General features: G+C 49.0%; 1 protein-coding gene across 1 annotated transcript; it reads left to right on the top strand.

Annotated features, from left to right (window-relative positions):
- The first annotated feature begins 2,107 nt into the window (after positions 1 to 2,107).
- Positions 2,108 to 8,725, top strand: C2H20orf173 (chromosome 2 C20orf173 homolog). Its single transcript, XM_073008206.1, is given in 3 exon segments — positions 2,108 to 3,191; positions 3,377 to 3,555; positions 3,712 to 8,725. Coding segments are annotated over 3 exon segments (825 nt in total). The 5' UTR covers positions 2,108 to 2,705; the 3' UTR covers positions 3,872 to 8,725.
- Positions 8,726 to 13,643: the final 4,918 nt, after the last annotated feature.

The following is a 13,643-nucleotide window of genomic DNA, read 5'->3' as shown; positions in this document are numbered from 1 at the left end:
GATCCACCAGGTGAAGTCAGCTAGGCTACTGAGTCTGGTGGGGACTTGGAGAACTTTTATGTCTAGCTAGAGGATTGTAAATGCACCAATCAGCACTCTGGGTCTAGCTCAAGATTTGTATATGCACCAATCAGTGCTCTGTGTCCAGCTAATCTAGTGGGGACTTGGAGAACTTTTCCTCTAGCTCTCTGTGTCTAGCTAAAGGATTGTAAATGCACCAATCAGCACTTTGTGTCTAGCTCAAGGTTTATAAATGCACCAATCAGCACTCTGTGTCTAGCTAAAGGTTTGTAAACGTGCCAATCAGCACCCTGTCAAAACGGACCTATCAGCTCTCTGTAAAATGGACCAATCAGCAGGATGTGGGTGGGGTCAGATAAGGGGAAAAAAGCATACTGCCCCAGCTAGCAGCTGCAACCTGGAATCTTTACACAATGTGGAAGATTTGTTCTTTCGTGCTTTGCAATAAATCTTGCTGCTGCTCACTCTTTGGGTCCGCACTGCGTTTATGAGCTAAAACACTCACCCCAAAGGCGTGCAGCTTCACTCCTGAGACCAACCAGACCACGCACGAACCCACCAGACGGAAGAAACTCCGAACAAGTCCGAACATCAGAGGGAACAAACTCTGGACGCACCATCTTTAAGAACTGTAACACCGCGAGCATCTGCAGCTTCATTCTTGAAGTCAGTGAAACTAAGAACCCACCAATTCCAGACACAAAAGGATTGCTTGAACCTTGGAGGCACAGGCTACAGTGAGCTAAGATTGTGCCACTGCACTCCTGCCTGGGTGATAGAGACTTTGTCCTTAAAAAAAAAAAAAAAAAAAAAAAAAAAAAAAAAGGAAAGAATTTGGGTATCATAGGAGTAGGAGGAATCAAGAATACATGAGTTCTGGTTTCAATAACTGGGTACATGGTGGAATCATTTGAGATAGAGAAGTTTTGAGGCTGAGTGCAGTGGCTCACGCCTGTAATCCCAGTACTTTGGGAGGCCGAGGTGAGCAGATCACCTGAGGTCAGGAGTTCGAGATCAGCCTGGCCAACATGGTGAAATCCTGTCTTTACTAAAAATACAAAAAATTAGCCGGGCGTGGTGGCACGCTTCTGTAATCCCAGCTACTTGGGAGGCAAAGGCAGGAGAATTGCTTGAACCCTGGAGGCAGAAGTTGCAGTGAGCTGAGATTGCGCCACTGTACTCCAGCCTGGGTGACAGAGCAAGACTCCGTCTCAAAACAAGAGACAGAGAAGTTTTGGGAAGGGTTGGTTTACAGGGAAAATGCTGGGTTCAGTCAGGCTTATTCAGGTGAGATGTTGCTGAGCCATCTAAGTGGCAATCCAGTAGGCTGTTGGATATGGGGTCTAGAGACTACAAGAGAGGATTGAGTTGATGTCACACAACTCTAGAGAGGGCATCACACGTAAGTGTATTTAACGTTCCCAGCTGGGGCAGGGCGCAGTGGCTCACTCCTGTAATCCCAGTGCTTTGGGAGGCCAAGGTGGGTAGATCACCTGAGGTCAGGAGTTCGAGACCAGACTGACCAACATGGTGAAACCCCATCTCTACTAAAATACAAAAAAAATTAGCCACGCATGGTGGTGGGTGCCTGTAATCCCAGCTACTTGGGAAGCCGAGGCAAGAGAATCACTTAAACCCGGGAGGCAGAAGTTGCAGTGCACCGAGATCATGCCTCTGCACTCCAGCCGGGGCGACAAGAGTGAAACTCCATCTCAAAATAATAATAATAATTAAAAAATAAATTTCCCGGCTGGGCATGGTGGCTCACGCCTATAATTCCAGCACTTTGGGAGGCTGAGGTGGGTGGATCACTTGAGGTCAGGAATTTGAGTCCAGCCTGGCCAATACGGCGAAACCCCGTCTCTCCCAAAAATACAAAAATTAGCCAGGCATGGTGGCACATGCCTGTAGTCCCAGTTACTTGGGAGGGTGAGACATGAGAATCGCTTGAACCCGGCAGGCAGAAGTTGCAGTGAGCCGAGATCACGTCACTGCACTCCAGCCTGGGCGACAGAGCGAGACTCCGTCTCAAAAAAAAAAAAAAAAAAAAAAAAAACGGAGTCTCGCTCTGTCGCCCAGGCTGGAGTGCAGTGGCCGATCTCAGCTCACTGCAAGCTCCGCCTCCCGGGTTTACACCATTCTCCTGCCTCAGCCTCCCGAGTAGCTGGGACTACAGGCGCCCGCCACCGCGCCCGGCTAGTTTTTTGTATTTTTTAGTAGAGACGGGGTTTCACCATGTTAGCCAGGATGGTCTCGATCTCCTGACCTCGTGATCCGCCCGTCTCGGCCTCCCAAAGTGCTAGGATTACAGGCTTGAGCCACCGCGCCCGGCCAAAAAATTCCCTCTTAACACCTGTTTATTTATCCATAAATATTTATTAAATAATTCTAAGTCTTAGAGCTGCAGAGGTGAAGAAGAGAGACTAGCTCAGCCCCTGTCCTCATGTAGCTTACATCCAGTGGAGGTTGTTTGGGTGTCAGAGAAAGGTGGTGGCTTTTTCCAGGCAGGCTAAAGGAGGGAGGTCACAATGTGTACTTTGTGATGAGATCTATGATATAACTGGGATAACACCAAGGGCCTCACTGAGGTATTCCTTCCCCTTGCAGGACTAGCCACATGCTGTCTCTCTGCCCTGGCCTCTTCCACCCCATGCCCAGTCAGAGTCCTTTTTTGGGGTGAGCAAATGGATAGTGAGGCAGGAGAGGAGGGGTTGGAAGGAGGTGGAGGTTGGAGGGATGGGGAGCTGTGGAAGCCGACAGGACAGAGGGAAGCTGGTGCTGCTTGTGACCTCAGCCCCTTGTCCTTCCAGGTAGAGAAGCCAGTCTGCGGCCCACCACGGAAGCCACCACCTGGGTCAGACATGAAGCGCTGGCAGATTTTTGTCCTGTGGGTTTTTTGGATGCTCATCCTTTGGCTGATGACCCCCTATCTGGATCTGACACCTGAATCAGCACCCCAGGAAAAATGAATGTACTTGGTACTACGGTGTTGCAACTGCCCTTGGTTCAGTTTGGGGAAGTGTGGCTGCCCTTCTGAGACCCTCAACTGCTCCTCCTGCGGCTACACAGCCCACAAATGGAACTGGCTTGATGCATGCTCCAGGAAGACCATGGGGTACCTGTTGAGGACAAGAGAGTCTATGATCTCTGACACTGTGCCCTGGTGGTTGGTCAGTGGTCAGTACTGGGCCCGGCCCTATCTGCCATGCTTCCTGGGCCTCACCCATCTCCCACCTTCCGCCCAAATCCCTGCCCTTGGCCCTGTCTTCACAGCCTCTGGATGGAGATCTCACCCACCCAGTTCTGTTTTCTCTCCCCTGGGCCCAGCCCCCAATCTCCCTCTTTCTGTTTCCAGGGCATGAACTCAGGAAGCCAGCTTGAGAAATTGTGGAGGAAGCTGTCTAAAGTGATTCCCAGGCTCTCGGTGAGCCATTTTGATTTCTATTGTGGGACTTGTGTGCTGTTGGGGTGCCCACATACCTTGCAGGGCTTCACCCTTGGCAACAACATCGACCAATACCCCGTGGTTTTCAGGTGGGTGCTGGGGAGAGGGCAGGAGCAGGAGGGCCAGGCCTGCCCCACAGTTCCATCAGTGTCTGCTCCCCTTCCCAAGATGAAGCGGGCCCCAAGTCTAGGGCTTTGAGATGAAGGTGAGGAACCAAACCACCCACAATGCTTCATCTATCCCAGGAATGCCAGTGACCAGGGCTCCTGGATGCAGCTGGAGATGCTGCTGCAGAAGCTCTCTGACCTGGTGTGGACTTCAGATGATCTAAGTGATGAGGTGATGGAGGAGTTGTCCCCAAACACTCTCTGTGTGGGGGTGAGGGGAGGTCACTGCAGGGAATAACAGCAGGGGCTCTGGGAAGACCTTCTCTTGGCTTACTGGAGACACTTGCAGGACTTTCCCAGGTCTTGTGGCCCAAACTCCTCCACCTTCAATTCTTTCTCAGATTTTGGAAGATGGTCTGGTTCCCTAGTGGAGTGGAAGATAGCAAAGACATAGTGAGGGGGAATAGGAAAAGGGGTAGGATGTGGCTGTGGGTTGCTGTGGGAAGGGCCCCAGGTCAGTTCCCTCCCCCTTCCTCTCCAGGTGCAAGCAGGACAACTGGCTGCCTTACCAGGGTCAGTGTCATCCCTGGGGCCCAAGGCTGTGTTCTGTGTCTTGCACAACTGTGTCCAGGCAGGAAAGATTCTTGTATCTTCTCTTAAAATTCCTGCTCCTCAATGCCTTCAGCATGGAGTCTAAAGTTTTCTGCCTGGCTTTCAAGACTCTACATGTAGGCCAAGCATAGTGGCTCATGCCTGTATCCCAACACTTTGGGAGGCTGAGGCGGGTAGATCATGAGGTCAGGAGTTCACCACCAGCCTGGCCAATATGGTGAAACTCCATCTCTACTAAAAATACTAAAAATACCCAGGCGTGGTGGCACATGCCTGTAGTCCCAGCTACTCGGGAGGCTGAGGCAGAAGAATTGCTTGAACCTGGGAGGCGGAGGTTGCAGTTAGTCGAGATTGTGCCACTGCACTCCAGCCTGGTGACAGAGTGAGACTCCATCTCAAAAAAAAAAAAGACTCTACATGTTCTGACTCCTCCTCTTGCCTCCTGTCTCCCAGGCTCCCATTATGGGCTCGTAGAAATCCCCAGACACATGAGCTGCCTCATGCACCATTCCATTTGCCTGGAATGCCCTTCTCTTATGTCCTGGGGGGTTCCCCTCTCTTCCTCCAATATTATGAGAAGAAGCGAGTTGACATTCTCTTTTTTGGGCTCCTCAGTGACTCTAGGAGAGTGTCCAGAGTCTGTTTCCTGGTGGTAAGCTCCAGTCTCCTCCCAGCTCCCAGAGGCAACCTGTCATCCCAGATGCTGAGTGAAGGGAGGCAGGGGTGAGGACAGGAGTCTGCCTGCTGACACATATGTCCCTCTCTCATCCACTAGGTCACCGTCTTTGGATTTGGATCAGAATAGCAAGGAAAGTGTTTCTATCACTGGGAGGAGGATAATAGACCAAAGGCTCCAAGGAAATACTGCCCACGTCTAGTGCAGAAGCAGAAATCGAAGTCATCCATCAGCTAGCATGTGGACAAGCTCTCTGTTCACACAAGCTCAGCCTAGCTGAGTCCATACACGTCCTATTTCTCTGGGGGTAAAGGGCAAGAGGAAATTGTATGGAGATCAGTCTGGTATGGAATAAAATCCTGGCCTGATTGTCTTACCTGCAACCACAGTGTCTGGGAGGGAAGGGCCAGACGTGCCTTCCAGATCTCAGGGGCAATATTTGAGTTAATTTCTTTGCCTGGTCCCCTGGATCCTGTAGGAGGTATAAGTTTAGATTCAATTTCATGCCAAGTGCAAACCCAGACTTTGAGTTGTTGGGGGAGGCTCTTTACTCATTTCGATAAAAGAAGTAAACCTCCTTGTTTCACCCATGCTGGAGGGTGAGGGTTTTTTTCGTTTGTTTTTTGTTTTGTTTTGTTTTGGGCCCAACTTTTCACAGAAGGTTTAGCATTTTGAGGTTCCCAGTTTTTTTAGATGCCTCAGTTCCAATTCGCTTTTTTATTATTTTTTTTATTTTTTAAGACAGGAGCTTGCTCTGTTGCCCAGGCTGGAATGGAGTGGCACAATCATGGCTTATTGCAGCCTCAACCTCTTGGGCTCAAGGGGTCCTCCCACCTCAGCCTCCTGAGTAGCTGGAACTACAAATGCATGTCACCACACCCAGTTAAGTTTAATTTTTGTTTTTGTAGAAAGGGGGTCTTGCTATGTTGGCCAGGATGGCCTTGAACTCCTAGGCTCAAGCAATCCTCCTGCCTTGGCCTCCCAAAGTGCTGGGATTACGGGTGTGAGTCACTGTGCCTAGGCCTTACAGTGTCACTTCTGCAGCATTCTGTTGGTCAGATCAAGTCATAAAGTGAGATCAAGATCCAAGAAGTGGGGAAATGAACTGCTCTTCCTAGTGGGAAGAGCTGAAAAGAATCTGCCATATTGAAACTACCAGTGTCAAGGGCCCAGTTGTGTTGGCAGCAATGGTGGCATTCCAGGTGGGCCATTCTTGGGGTAGTGTTTGGCCATGTTTTGCATCTCATAATAGACTGAGCCTGGTTCTCTAGCTTTTGCATCATCCTGTAAACTACTAAATATTTAGCCAGCAAATTGTTTTTCTCTGAAGTTTACCAGTCTGTTGACCAAGACCAAGAATTCAACCACTACAGTTAACGAAGAATAAAAAATCAGACTTTCGGCTGGGCACAGTGGCTCACACCCAGCATGTTGCGAGGCTGAGGCAGGAGGACTGCTTGTTCCTGGAAAATTTCTGCATAATTCATCCCTTAATTTGCATGTAATTAAAAGTGGGTATAAATAGGATTGCAGAGCTGCTGCTGAGCTGCTAACTCTGGGCACACTGCCTATGGGGTAGCCCTCCTCCACAAGGAGCAGTGTACCTCTGCTGCTGCTGTGCAATGCCACTTCAATACTAGTTGCTAACACCACTGGATCGCATCAGGGCAAAGCCAAGAACCCTCTCAGACTAAGCCCAATTCTGGGGATTGCCTGCCCTGCATTAGAGCATCACTCCAGTCTCTACCTTGATCATCACATGGCATACATACTCCCCTGTGTCTTCTGTTTCCAAATTTCCCTCGTCTTTTTTTTTTTGAGATGGAGTTTTGCTCTGTCACCCAGGCTGGAGTGCAGTGGCACAATCTCAGCTCACTGCGACCTCTGTCTCCCAGGTTCAAGCAATTCTTCTGCCTCAGCCTCCCAAGCAGCTGGGAATACAGGTGCCCACCACCACGCCTGGCTAATTTTTTGTATTTTAGTAGAGACTGGGTTTTGCCATGTTGGCCAACTGGTCTCAAACTCCTAGCCTCAAGTCACCTGCCCGCCTCAGCCTCCCAAAGTGCTGGGATCACAGGCATGAGTCACCATGCCCGGCCAATTTCCCTCATCTTATAAAAACACTAGTCATTGGATTAGGGCCCATTCTCATCCAGCATGATCTCATTTTAATTTCATTGTATCTGCAAAGGCCCTACTTCCAAATACATTTCTAAGTATCAGGGGTTAGAACTTAAAGATTTTTTTTTAGTAACACAGTTCTACCTCCTGCAAGCAGAATAATGACTTTTCTAGACATGCAAACTTAGAAGTTTTATCTCCTACATATCCCCGCCTTTTTTTTTTTGAGATGGAGTCTCGCTCTGTCACCCAGGCTGGAGTGCAGTGGCGTGATCGCTGCTCACTGCAAGTTCCGCCTCCCAGGTTCACACCATTCTCCTGCCTCAGCCTCCTGAGTAGCTGGGACTACAGGCGCCCGCCACCTCGCCCGGCTAGTTTTTTGTATTTTTAGTAGAGACGGGGTTTCACCGTGTTAGCCAGGATGGTCTCGATCTCCCGACCTCGTGATCCGCCTGCCTCGGCCTCCCAAAGTGCTGGGATTACAGGTGTGAGCCACATCCTTTCTTAGAAAGTTACCATGAACAAAAGGCTGGGCCTGACTGATATGATGAAACTCCATCTCAACTAAAAATATAAAAATTAGCCGGGTGTGGTGGTGCACACCTGTCATCCCAGCTACTTGGGAGGTTGAGACAGGAGAATTGCTTCAATCCAGGAGGCAGAGGCTGCAGTGAGCCGAGATCGTGTCATTGCACTCCAGCCTGGGCAACAAGAGCGAAACTGTCTCGAAAATTTAAAAAAAAAGGTATCATGAACTCATGAACAAAAAAAGTAGTCTTAGTTCATTTACAAACTCTATAGGAAATATTTATCCAGTTACAATAAGGTAAACACTGATAGTAGACTGCTGACTTTTAGAATTAAATTAGCCTGTAATTCTGTGCCATCCAATATGATGGATGAACCCTTGAAATGTAGCAAGTGCAAGTGAGCAAGGAAATTTTAAATTTATTTTCATTAATCTAAATTTTAAAACAATTCAGTTCTTAGAAAACTTTTCAGTATGCTTGTTATAACTTGGGTATGTAAATCTTTTTTGACTGTATGATTTTATCAAATTTATAAATCATGCGTTTCTGACAAAATGGTTTGAATTTAGGTATACTATAAGTGTAAGATATACACTGGATTGGCTGGGTGTGGTGGCTCAAACCTGTAATCCCAGCACTTTGGGAGGACAAGGCAGGCAGATCACTTGAGCTCAGGAGTTTGAGACCAGCCTGGCCGACATGGTGAAACCCTGTCTTTGTTAAAAATAAAAAATAAATTAGCTGGGTGCAGTGGCGCGCACCTGTAGTCCCAGCTACTCGGTAGACTGAGGCAAGAGAATCATTTGAACCCAGGAGGCGGAGGTTGCAGTGAGCCAAGATCACGCCACTGTACTCCAGCCTGGGCAAGACTCCATCTCAACCATCCAACCAACCAACCAACCAACCAAACAAACAAAAAACAGTTCTCAAAAAGAAAAAGTCCACCCCTGAGAGGTGTCAAGGGCTAAAAGTACCAAATATTCACTTTCATCAGTATAGTAAATTCTCTTCAGAAGATTCCAGGTGGCCCTTCTTGAACTCCTGGACTCAAGGGATCCTCCTGCCTTGGCCTCCCAAAGCTCTGAGATTACAGGTGTGAGCCATCGCCAAGGTGGTCCTTCTGTTTCCCTCTTTGCCCCCTGCTCACCCACCCCAGCCTGGACACAACCTCTCCCTCTGTGCCCTCCTGTCCCCTGGACCCTTGACTACCACACCTCCCTGGTCATTTGGGCTCTGGGCTGAATGCCAAGGCGAAGGAGGGGCCTTGGTGGAGTAGGTCACAATGTGGCCTCTGTGATGAGTCCCTGATATCACTGGACTGGCACAGAAGACCCCATTAGGCATCAGTTTCCTCAGGGAGGCCACAGAACACAAAAGTATCCTCTCTCCCTTTCTTTCTGCCTCTAGGCCAGGTGTTGGCAGTTCCAGTAGTGACCAGTAGGTGACCAGGGAGGCAGGAGCAAGGTGTTGGGAGGTGTAGTGTCAAGGGTTGGGAGAGGGATGAAAGCCATTAGGATGGGGGATGCTGGGGGACGTCTGTGGCTCCAGCCTCTTCTTCCCGGTGCCAGGTGTCAGGGCCAATCTACTGTCTGCCAGGGCACCATTGTCAGGGCCAAAGATCATGATTCGATACAGGAGTTTGGTCCTGGTGGCTGCCTATGTCCTTTCATTGTGACTGATTGCCTCCTTCCTATACCAACACTCCAGCCAGAACGACCTCTGTAATATGGTCAAAATACACCCGGGAATCTGCCACTGTCCCAGCAACTTTTCCAGAAAATGCAACTGCTTATCTGAGGTCCAGACGTGTTCTGCCTGCCTCCACATGCCTGGCAAGTCTGACTGGTTTGACAGACGCTTTGACAGCACCGTTGAACCCCTACAGAGGCCACAGGATCCCATGTCCAGTGATGCTCTGATACTGTGGTTGGTCAGTGCACAAACTTAGTCTTGGTCCAACCCCTGACCCAACCCCAGGTCCTAGCCATCTCTCCATCATGGCCCCAGGCTCTAACCTTCTTCCACAGGTAGGTGGAGCCTGGGTCAAGCCCCTAAATTCTTCCCTCCTATGCTCCTAGGGACTCGAGGGAGTCAAGTCAGAGAAGGAGTTTGAGAATAAGCAGCAGCAGCTGATTAAAGCACCTCCCCCATGCCCACTGGGCCATGTGGTATCCAACTGCCGGTTCTGTGCAGTGGTGGGAAACTCAAGGTCTCTACGGAGCTCTGGCCTTGGTTTCGGGATTAATCAACATGAAGTGGTCCTCAGGTGGGTGCAGGGTAGGAGGTGGAGACCAAGGCCAAGCCCAAGCCTCTTTCTCCTCTAAATGACCATCCTGACTTCCTTTTCAGGACGAACCAGGCCCCTGTCCAAGGCTTTGAGGCAGATGTGGGGAATAGGACCACTATGCGCATTATGTACCCTGGGATTGCCAGCCCTCAGGACCCCGGTATCCAACTGCTGCTGCTTCCGTTGAATTCATCTGGTCTAGATTGGTTCATAAGTGTACTGCATAAACAGAGAAGCATGTGGAAGCAAAAAAACCCTGGGTATGTCAGGGAGGGAGGTCACTGTAGAGGTGACAAAGGTGACTCCAAAGATACCCTGGCTGGATACTGGGGGACCCCCAAGGCTTACTTAAGGCTGAAGGCTGCTTGTCAAATGACTCTGAAATCCTCCCAAACCTCAATTTCTTTTTAGATTTCAGATGGTCCAGGTTCCTGGTGGAACCAGACAGCAAAGATAAGGTGAGGGCCCCAGGAAGGAAAGGGGAAAGTGGTAGGACAACATGACGGTGGGTAGCCATGGGACAGGCTTCAGGTCAGTCCCCTTCTCCATCTTCCTAGGTGCTGGTGATCAGCCTCTACTTCCTCAGGTATATCAAGGAAAGTTGACTGGAGAACCACAGTCAGTATCCGTCCTTGGGGTTTGTGGCTCTGTTGTATGCCTTGCGTACCTGTGACCAGGTAAGATATCTCCTGCAACTCACAGACTTTCACTCCTCTGCCACTCAAAATTTCTGTCTTCTTGGTCGGGCATGGGGGCTCACGCCTGTAATCCCAGCACTTTGGGAGGCCAAGGCGGGCTGATCACCTGAGGTCAGGAGTTCAAGACCAGCCGGACCAACATGGAGAAACCCCGTCTCCACTAAAAGTACAAAATTAGCCGGGCATGGTGGTGCATGCCTGTAATCCTAGCTACTTGGGAGGCTGAGGCAGGAAAATCACTTGAACCTGGGAGGTGGAGGTTGTGGTGAGCCAAGATTGTGCCACTGCACTCCAATCTGGGCAACAAGAGCAAAACTCCGTCTCAAAAAACAACGAAAAAATCTTCCCAGGGACTTCCCGTTAAATCTAAAACTTTCTGCCTGGCTTGCAACACCCTACATGATCTGATCCCTCTCTTCTCTCCCAGACTCCCACACTGGGTTTCTTGGGGTTCCCCAGACATACCAGCTGCCTCATGCCTTCTCACACCCTGCTCCCTCTGCCTGGAATGCCCTTCCCTTGTCTCCAAGGGGAATCCTCTCTTCTCTCAATATATAATGAAGAACAACTAGTTGATGCTCTCTTTTCTGGGCTCTAGGGTCACTATGAGTATTGAGAGTCTGTCTTCCTTGAAGAAGGTGAACTCCATTCTCCCCCCAGCTCCAAGACGAAGCCTGGCACACTAGCGGTTGAGTGAGTGGTGCTGAAGGCATGATAGGTGTGCATGGGGGCAGGCCGTTACCCCACCACCATCTCTTGTCTTACCCCATCTCCCAGGTGTCCTTGTTTGGTTTGTTGGTGGTCCCATACTGGGATGACAAATATTGGTTTGAGAGCACCATGCAAAATTTCCCAGCAGAATACAGATCATCTTGAAACTGCAGTGTGAGAGGAAGATTGATGTCTACGGCTGAGATGTTTCCATTGCAGTCCCCAGGAGGCTGACAGGTAGCCAAGGGGACCTTGTGGTATCAGAGAGGGACTGGGGTTTCAAGCAGACCCTGGATGGAGATCTCTCTGCTACTGAATAAAACCCTAGCTTATTTCTCTCTCTGGATTTCTGGTGGCATTAAAGGGCTACATTCTATTACTGATTCTGTCTTATCACCATGTGACTCTCTTATGCTGTATCTTATCAAAAAATAAAATTAAATGAGAAAAAAATGAACCCTGAAGTTGGAAACACATCAAATGGACCTAACTATATATTTAATTGATAATATAAACACCAGAGAAATAATTATTTCAAGTTCCTTTAACTCAAGTTATTAACTCAATTATTTCAAGTTCCTTGTATATTCTTTGTAGTCTCTGTGGACAAAAAGAACTACAAAGAAATTTTAGGCCAGGTGCAACGGCTCACATCTGTAACCCCAGCACTTTGGGGGGCCAAGGCGGGCGGATTACGAGGTCAGGAGGTCGAGACCAGCATGACCAACATAGTGAAATCCCATCTCTACTAAAAATACAAAAATTAGCTAGGCGTGGCGGTGCACACCTGTAATCCCAGCTACTCAGGAGGCTGAGGCAGGAGAATCACTTGAACCTGGGAGGTGGAAGTTGCAGTGAGCCAAGATTGTACCACTGCACTCATAGCCTGGGCAACAGAGTGACACTCTGTCTCAAAAAAGAAAAAAAATTTTTTTTTAAACTTCACTCAGTATTTTTATTATAGTGTTGGTATTATTATTATTATTTAGAGACAGGATCTCACTCTGTCACCCAGGATAGAGTGCAGTGACATGATCACGGCTCACTGCAACCTCTGCCTCCCAGGCTCAGGTGATCCTTCCACATCAGCCTCCTGAATGGCTGGGACTATCAGTGCGTGCCACCACCCTCAGCTAATTTTTAATTTTTTTTGTAGAGATGAGGTCTCACTATATTGCCCAGGCTGGTCTTGAATAAGTAAATAACTACTTATATTAACACCATTAGAAACTAAACACAGGTCAGGTGTGGTGGCTTATGCCTGTAATCCCAGCACTTTGGGAGGCTGAGGGAGGCTGATCATTTGAGGTCAGGAGTTCGAGACCAGCCTGGCCAAAATAGTGAAACTCCATCTCTACTAAAAATACAAAAATTTGCCAGGTGTGGTGGTGGGTGCCTGTAATTATAGCTACTTGGGAGGCTGAGGTAGGATAATCACTTGAGTCTGGGAGGCAGAGGTTGCAGTGAGCTGAGATTGCACCACTGTACTCCAGCCTGGGTGACCACCACACCCGGCTAATTTTTATTTTTAGTAGAGATGGGAATTCACCCATGTTGGTCAGGCTGGTCTCGAACCCCTGACCTTGTGATCCACCCACCTCAGCCTCCCGAAGTGCTAGGATTACAGGCGTGGGCCACCGTGCTTGGCCCAAACTGGAAATATTACGAACTCAATTTTCAAACTTTTTTTTTTTTTTTTTTGAGATGGAGTCTTGCTCTGTCGCCCAGGCTGGAGTGCAGTGGCCGGATCTCAGCTCACTGCAAGCTCCGCCTCCCAGGTTCACGCCATTCTCCTGCCTCAGCCTCCCGAGTAGCTGGGACTACAGGCGCCCGCCACCTCGCCCGGCTAGTTTTTTGTATTTTTAGTAGAGACGGCGTTTCACCATGTTAGCCAGGATGGTCTCGATCTCCTGACCTCGTGATCCGCCCGTCTCGGCCTCCCAAAGTGCTGGGATTACAGGCTTGAGCCACCGCGCCCGGCCAATTTTCAAACTTTTTATTGTGACAAAATATACATGAAATCTACCATTTAAAAGTTATCAATGGCAATAAAGTTCAGTGGCATTAAGTATGTTCACATTGTTGTACAATCATAACCTCGATGAACTAACAATTTACAAAGTACATTTTCTCCCTCTGTCATCTGAACAGCTATTACACCCCATTAGCAATGATCAACCCTGCAACCCAGATTTTGTTTTTTGTTTTTTGTATTTTTTTTGGAGACGGAGTCTTCTGCCACCCAGGTTGGAGTGCAGTGGCACGATCTCAGCTCACTGCAACCTCCGCCTCCTGGGTTCAAGCAGTTCTCCTGCCTCAGCCTCCTGAGTAGCTGGGACTACAGGCACACACCGCCACCCCCCGCTAATTTTTTGTATTTTAGTAGAGACGGGGTTTCACCATGTTGCCCAGGCTGGTCTCAAACTCCTGAGCTC

This window comes from Chlorocebus sabaeus, chromosome 2, assembly GCF_047675955.1.
Source record: "Chlorocebus sabaeus isolate Y175 chromosome 2, mChlSab1.0.hap1, whole genome shotgun sequence".
Lineage (NCBI taxonomy): Eukaryota > Metazoa > Chordata > Mammalia > Primates > Cercopithecidae > Chlorocebus > Chlorocebus sabaeus.
Note: the sequence above shows the minus strand (reverse complement) of the source record. Positions and strands in the feature narration are given on the sequence as shown.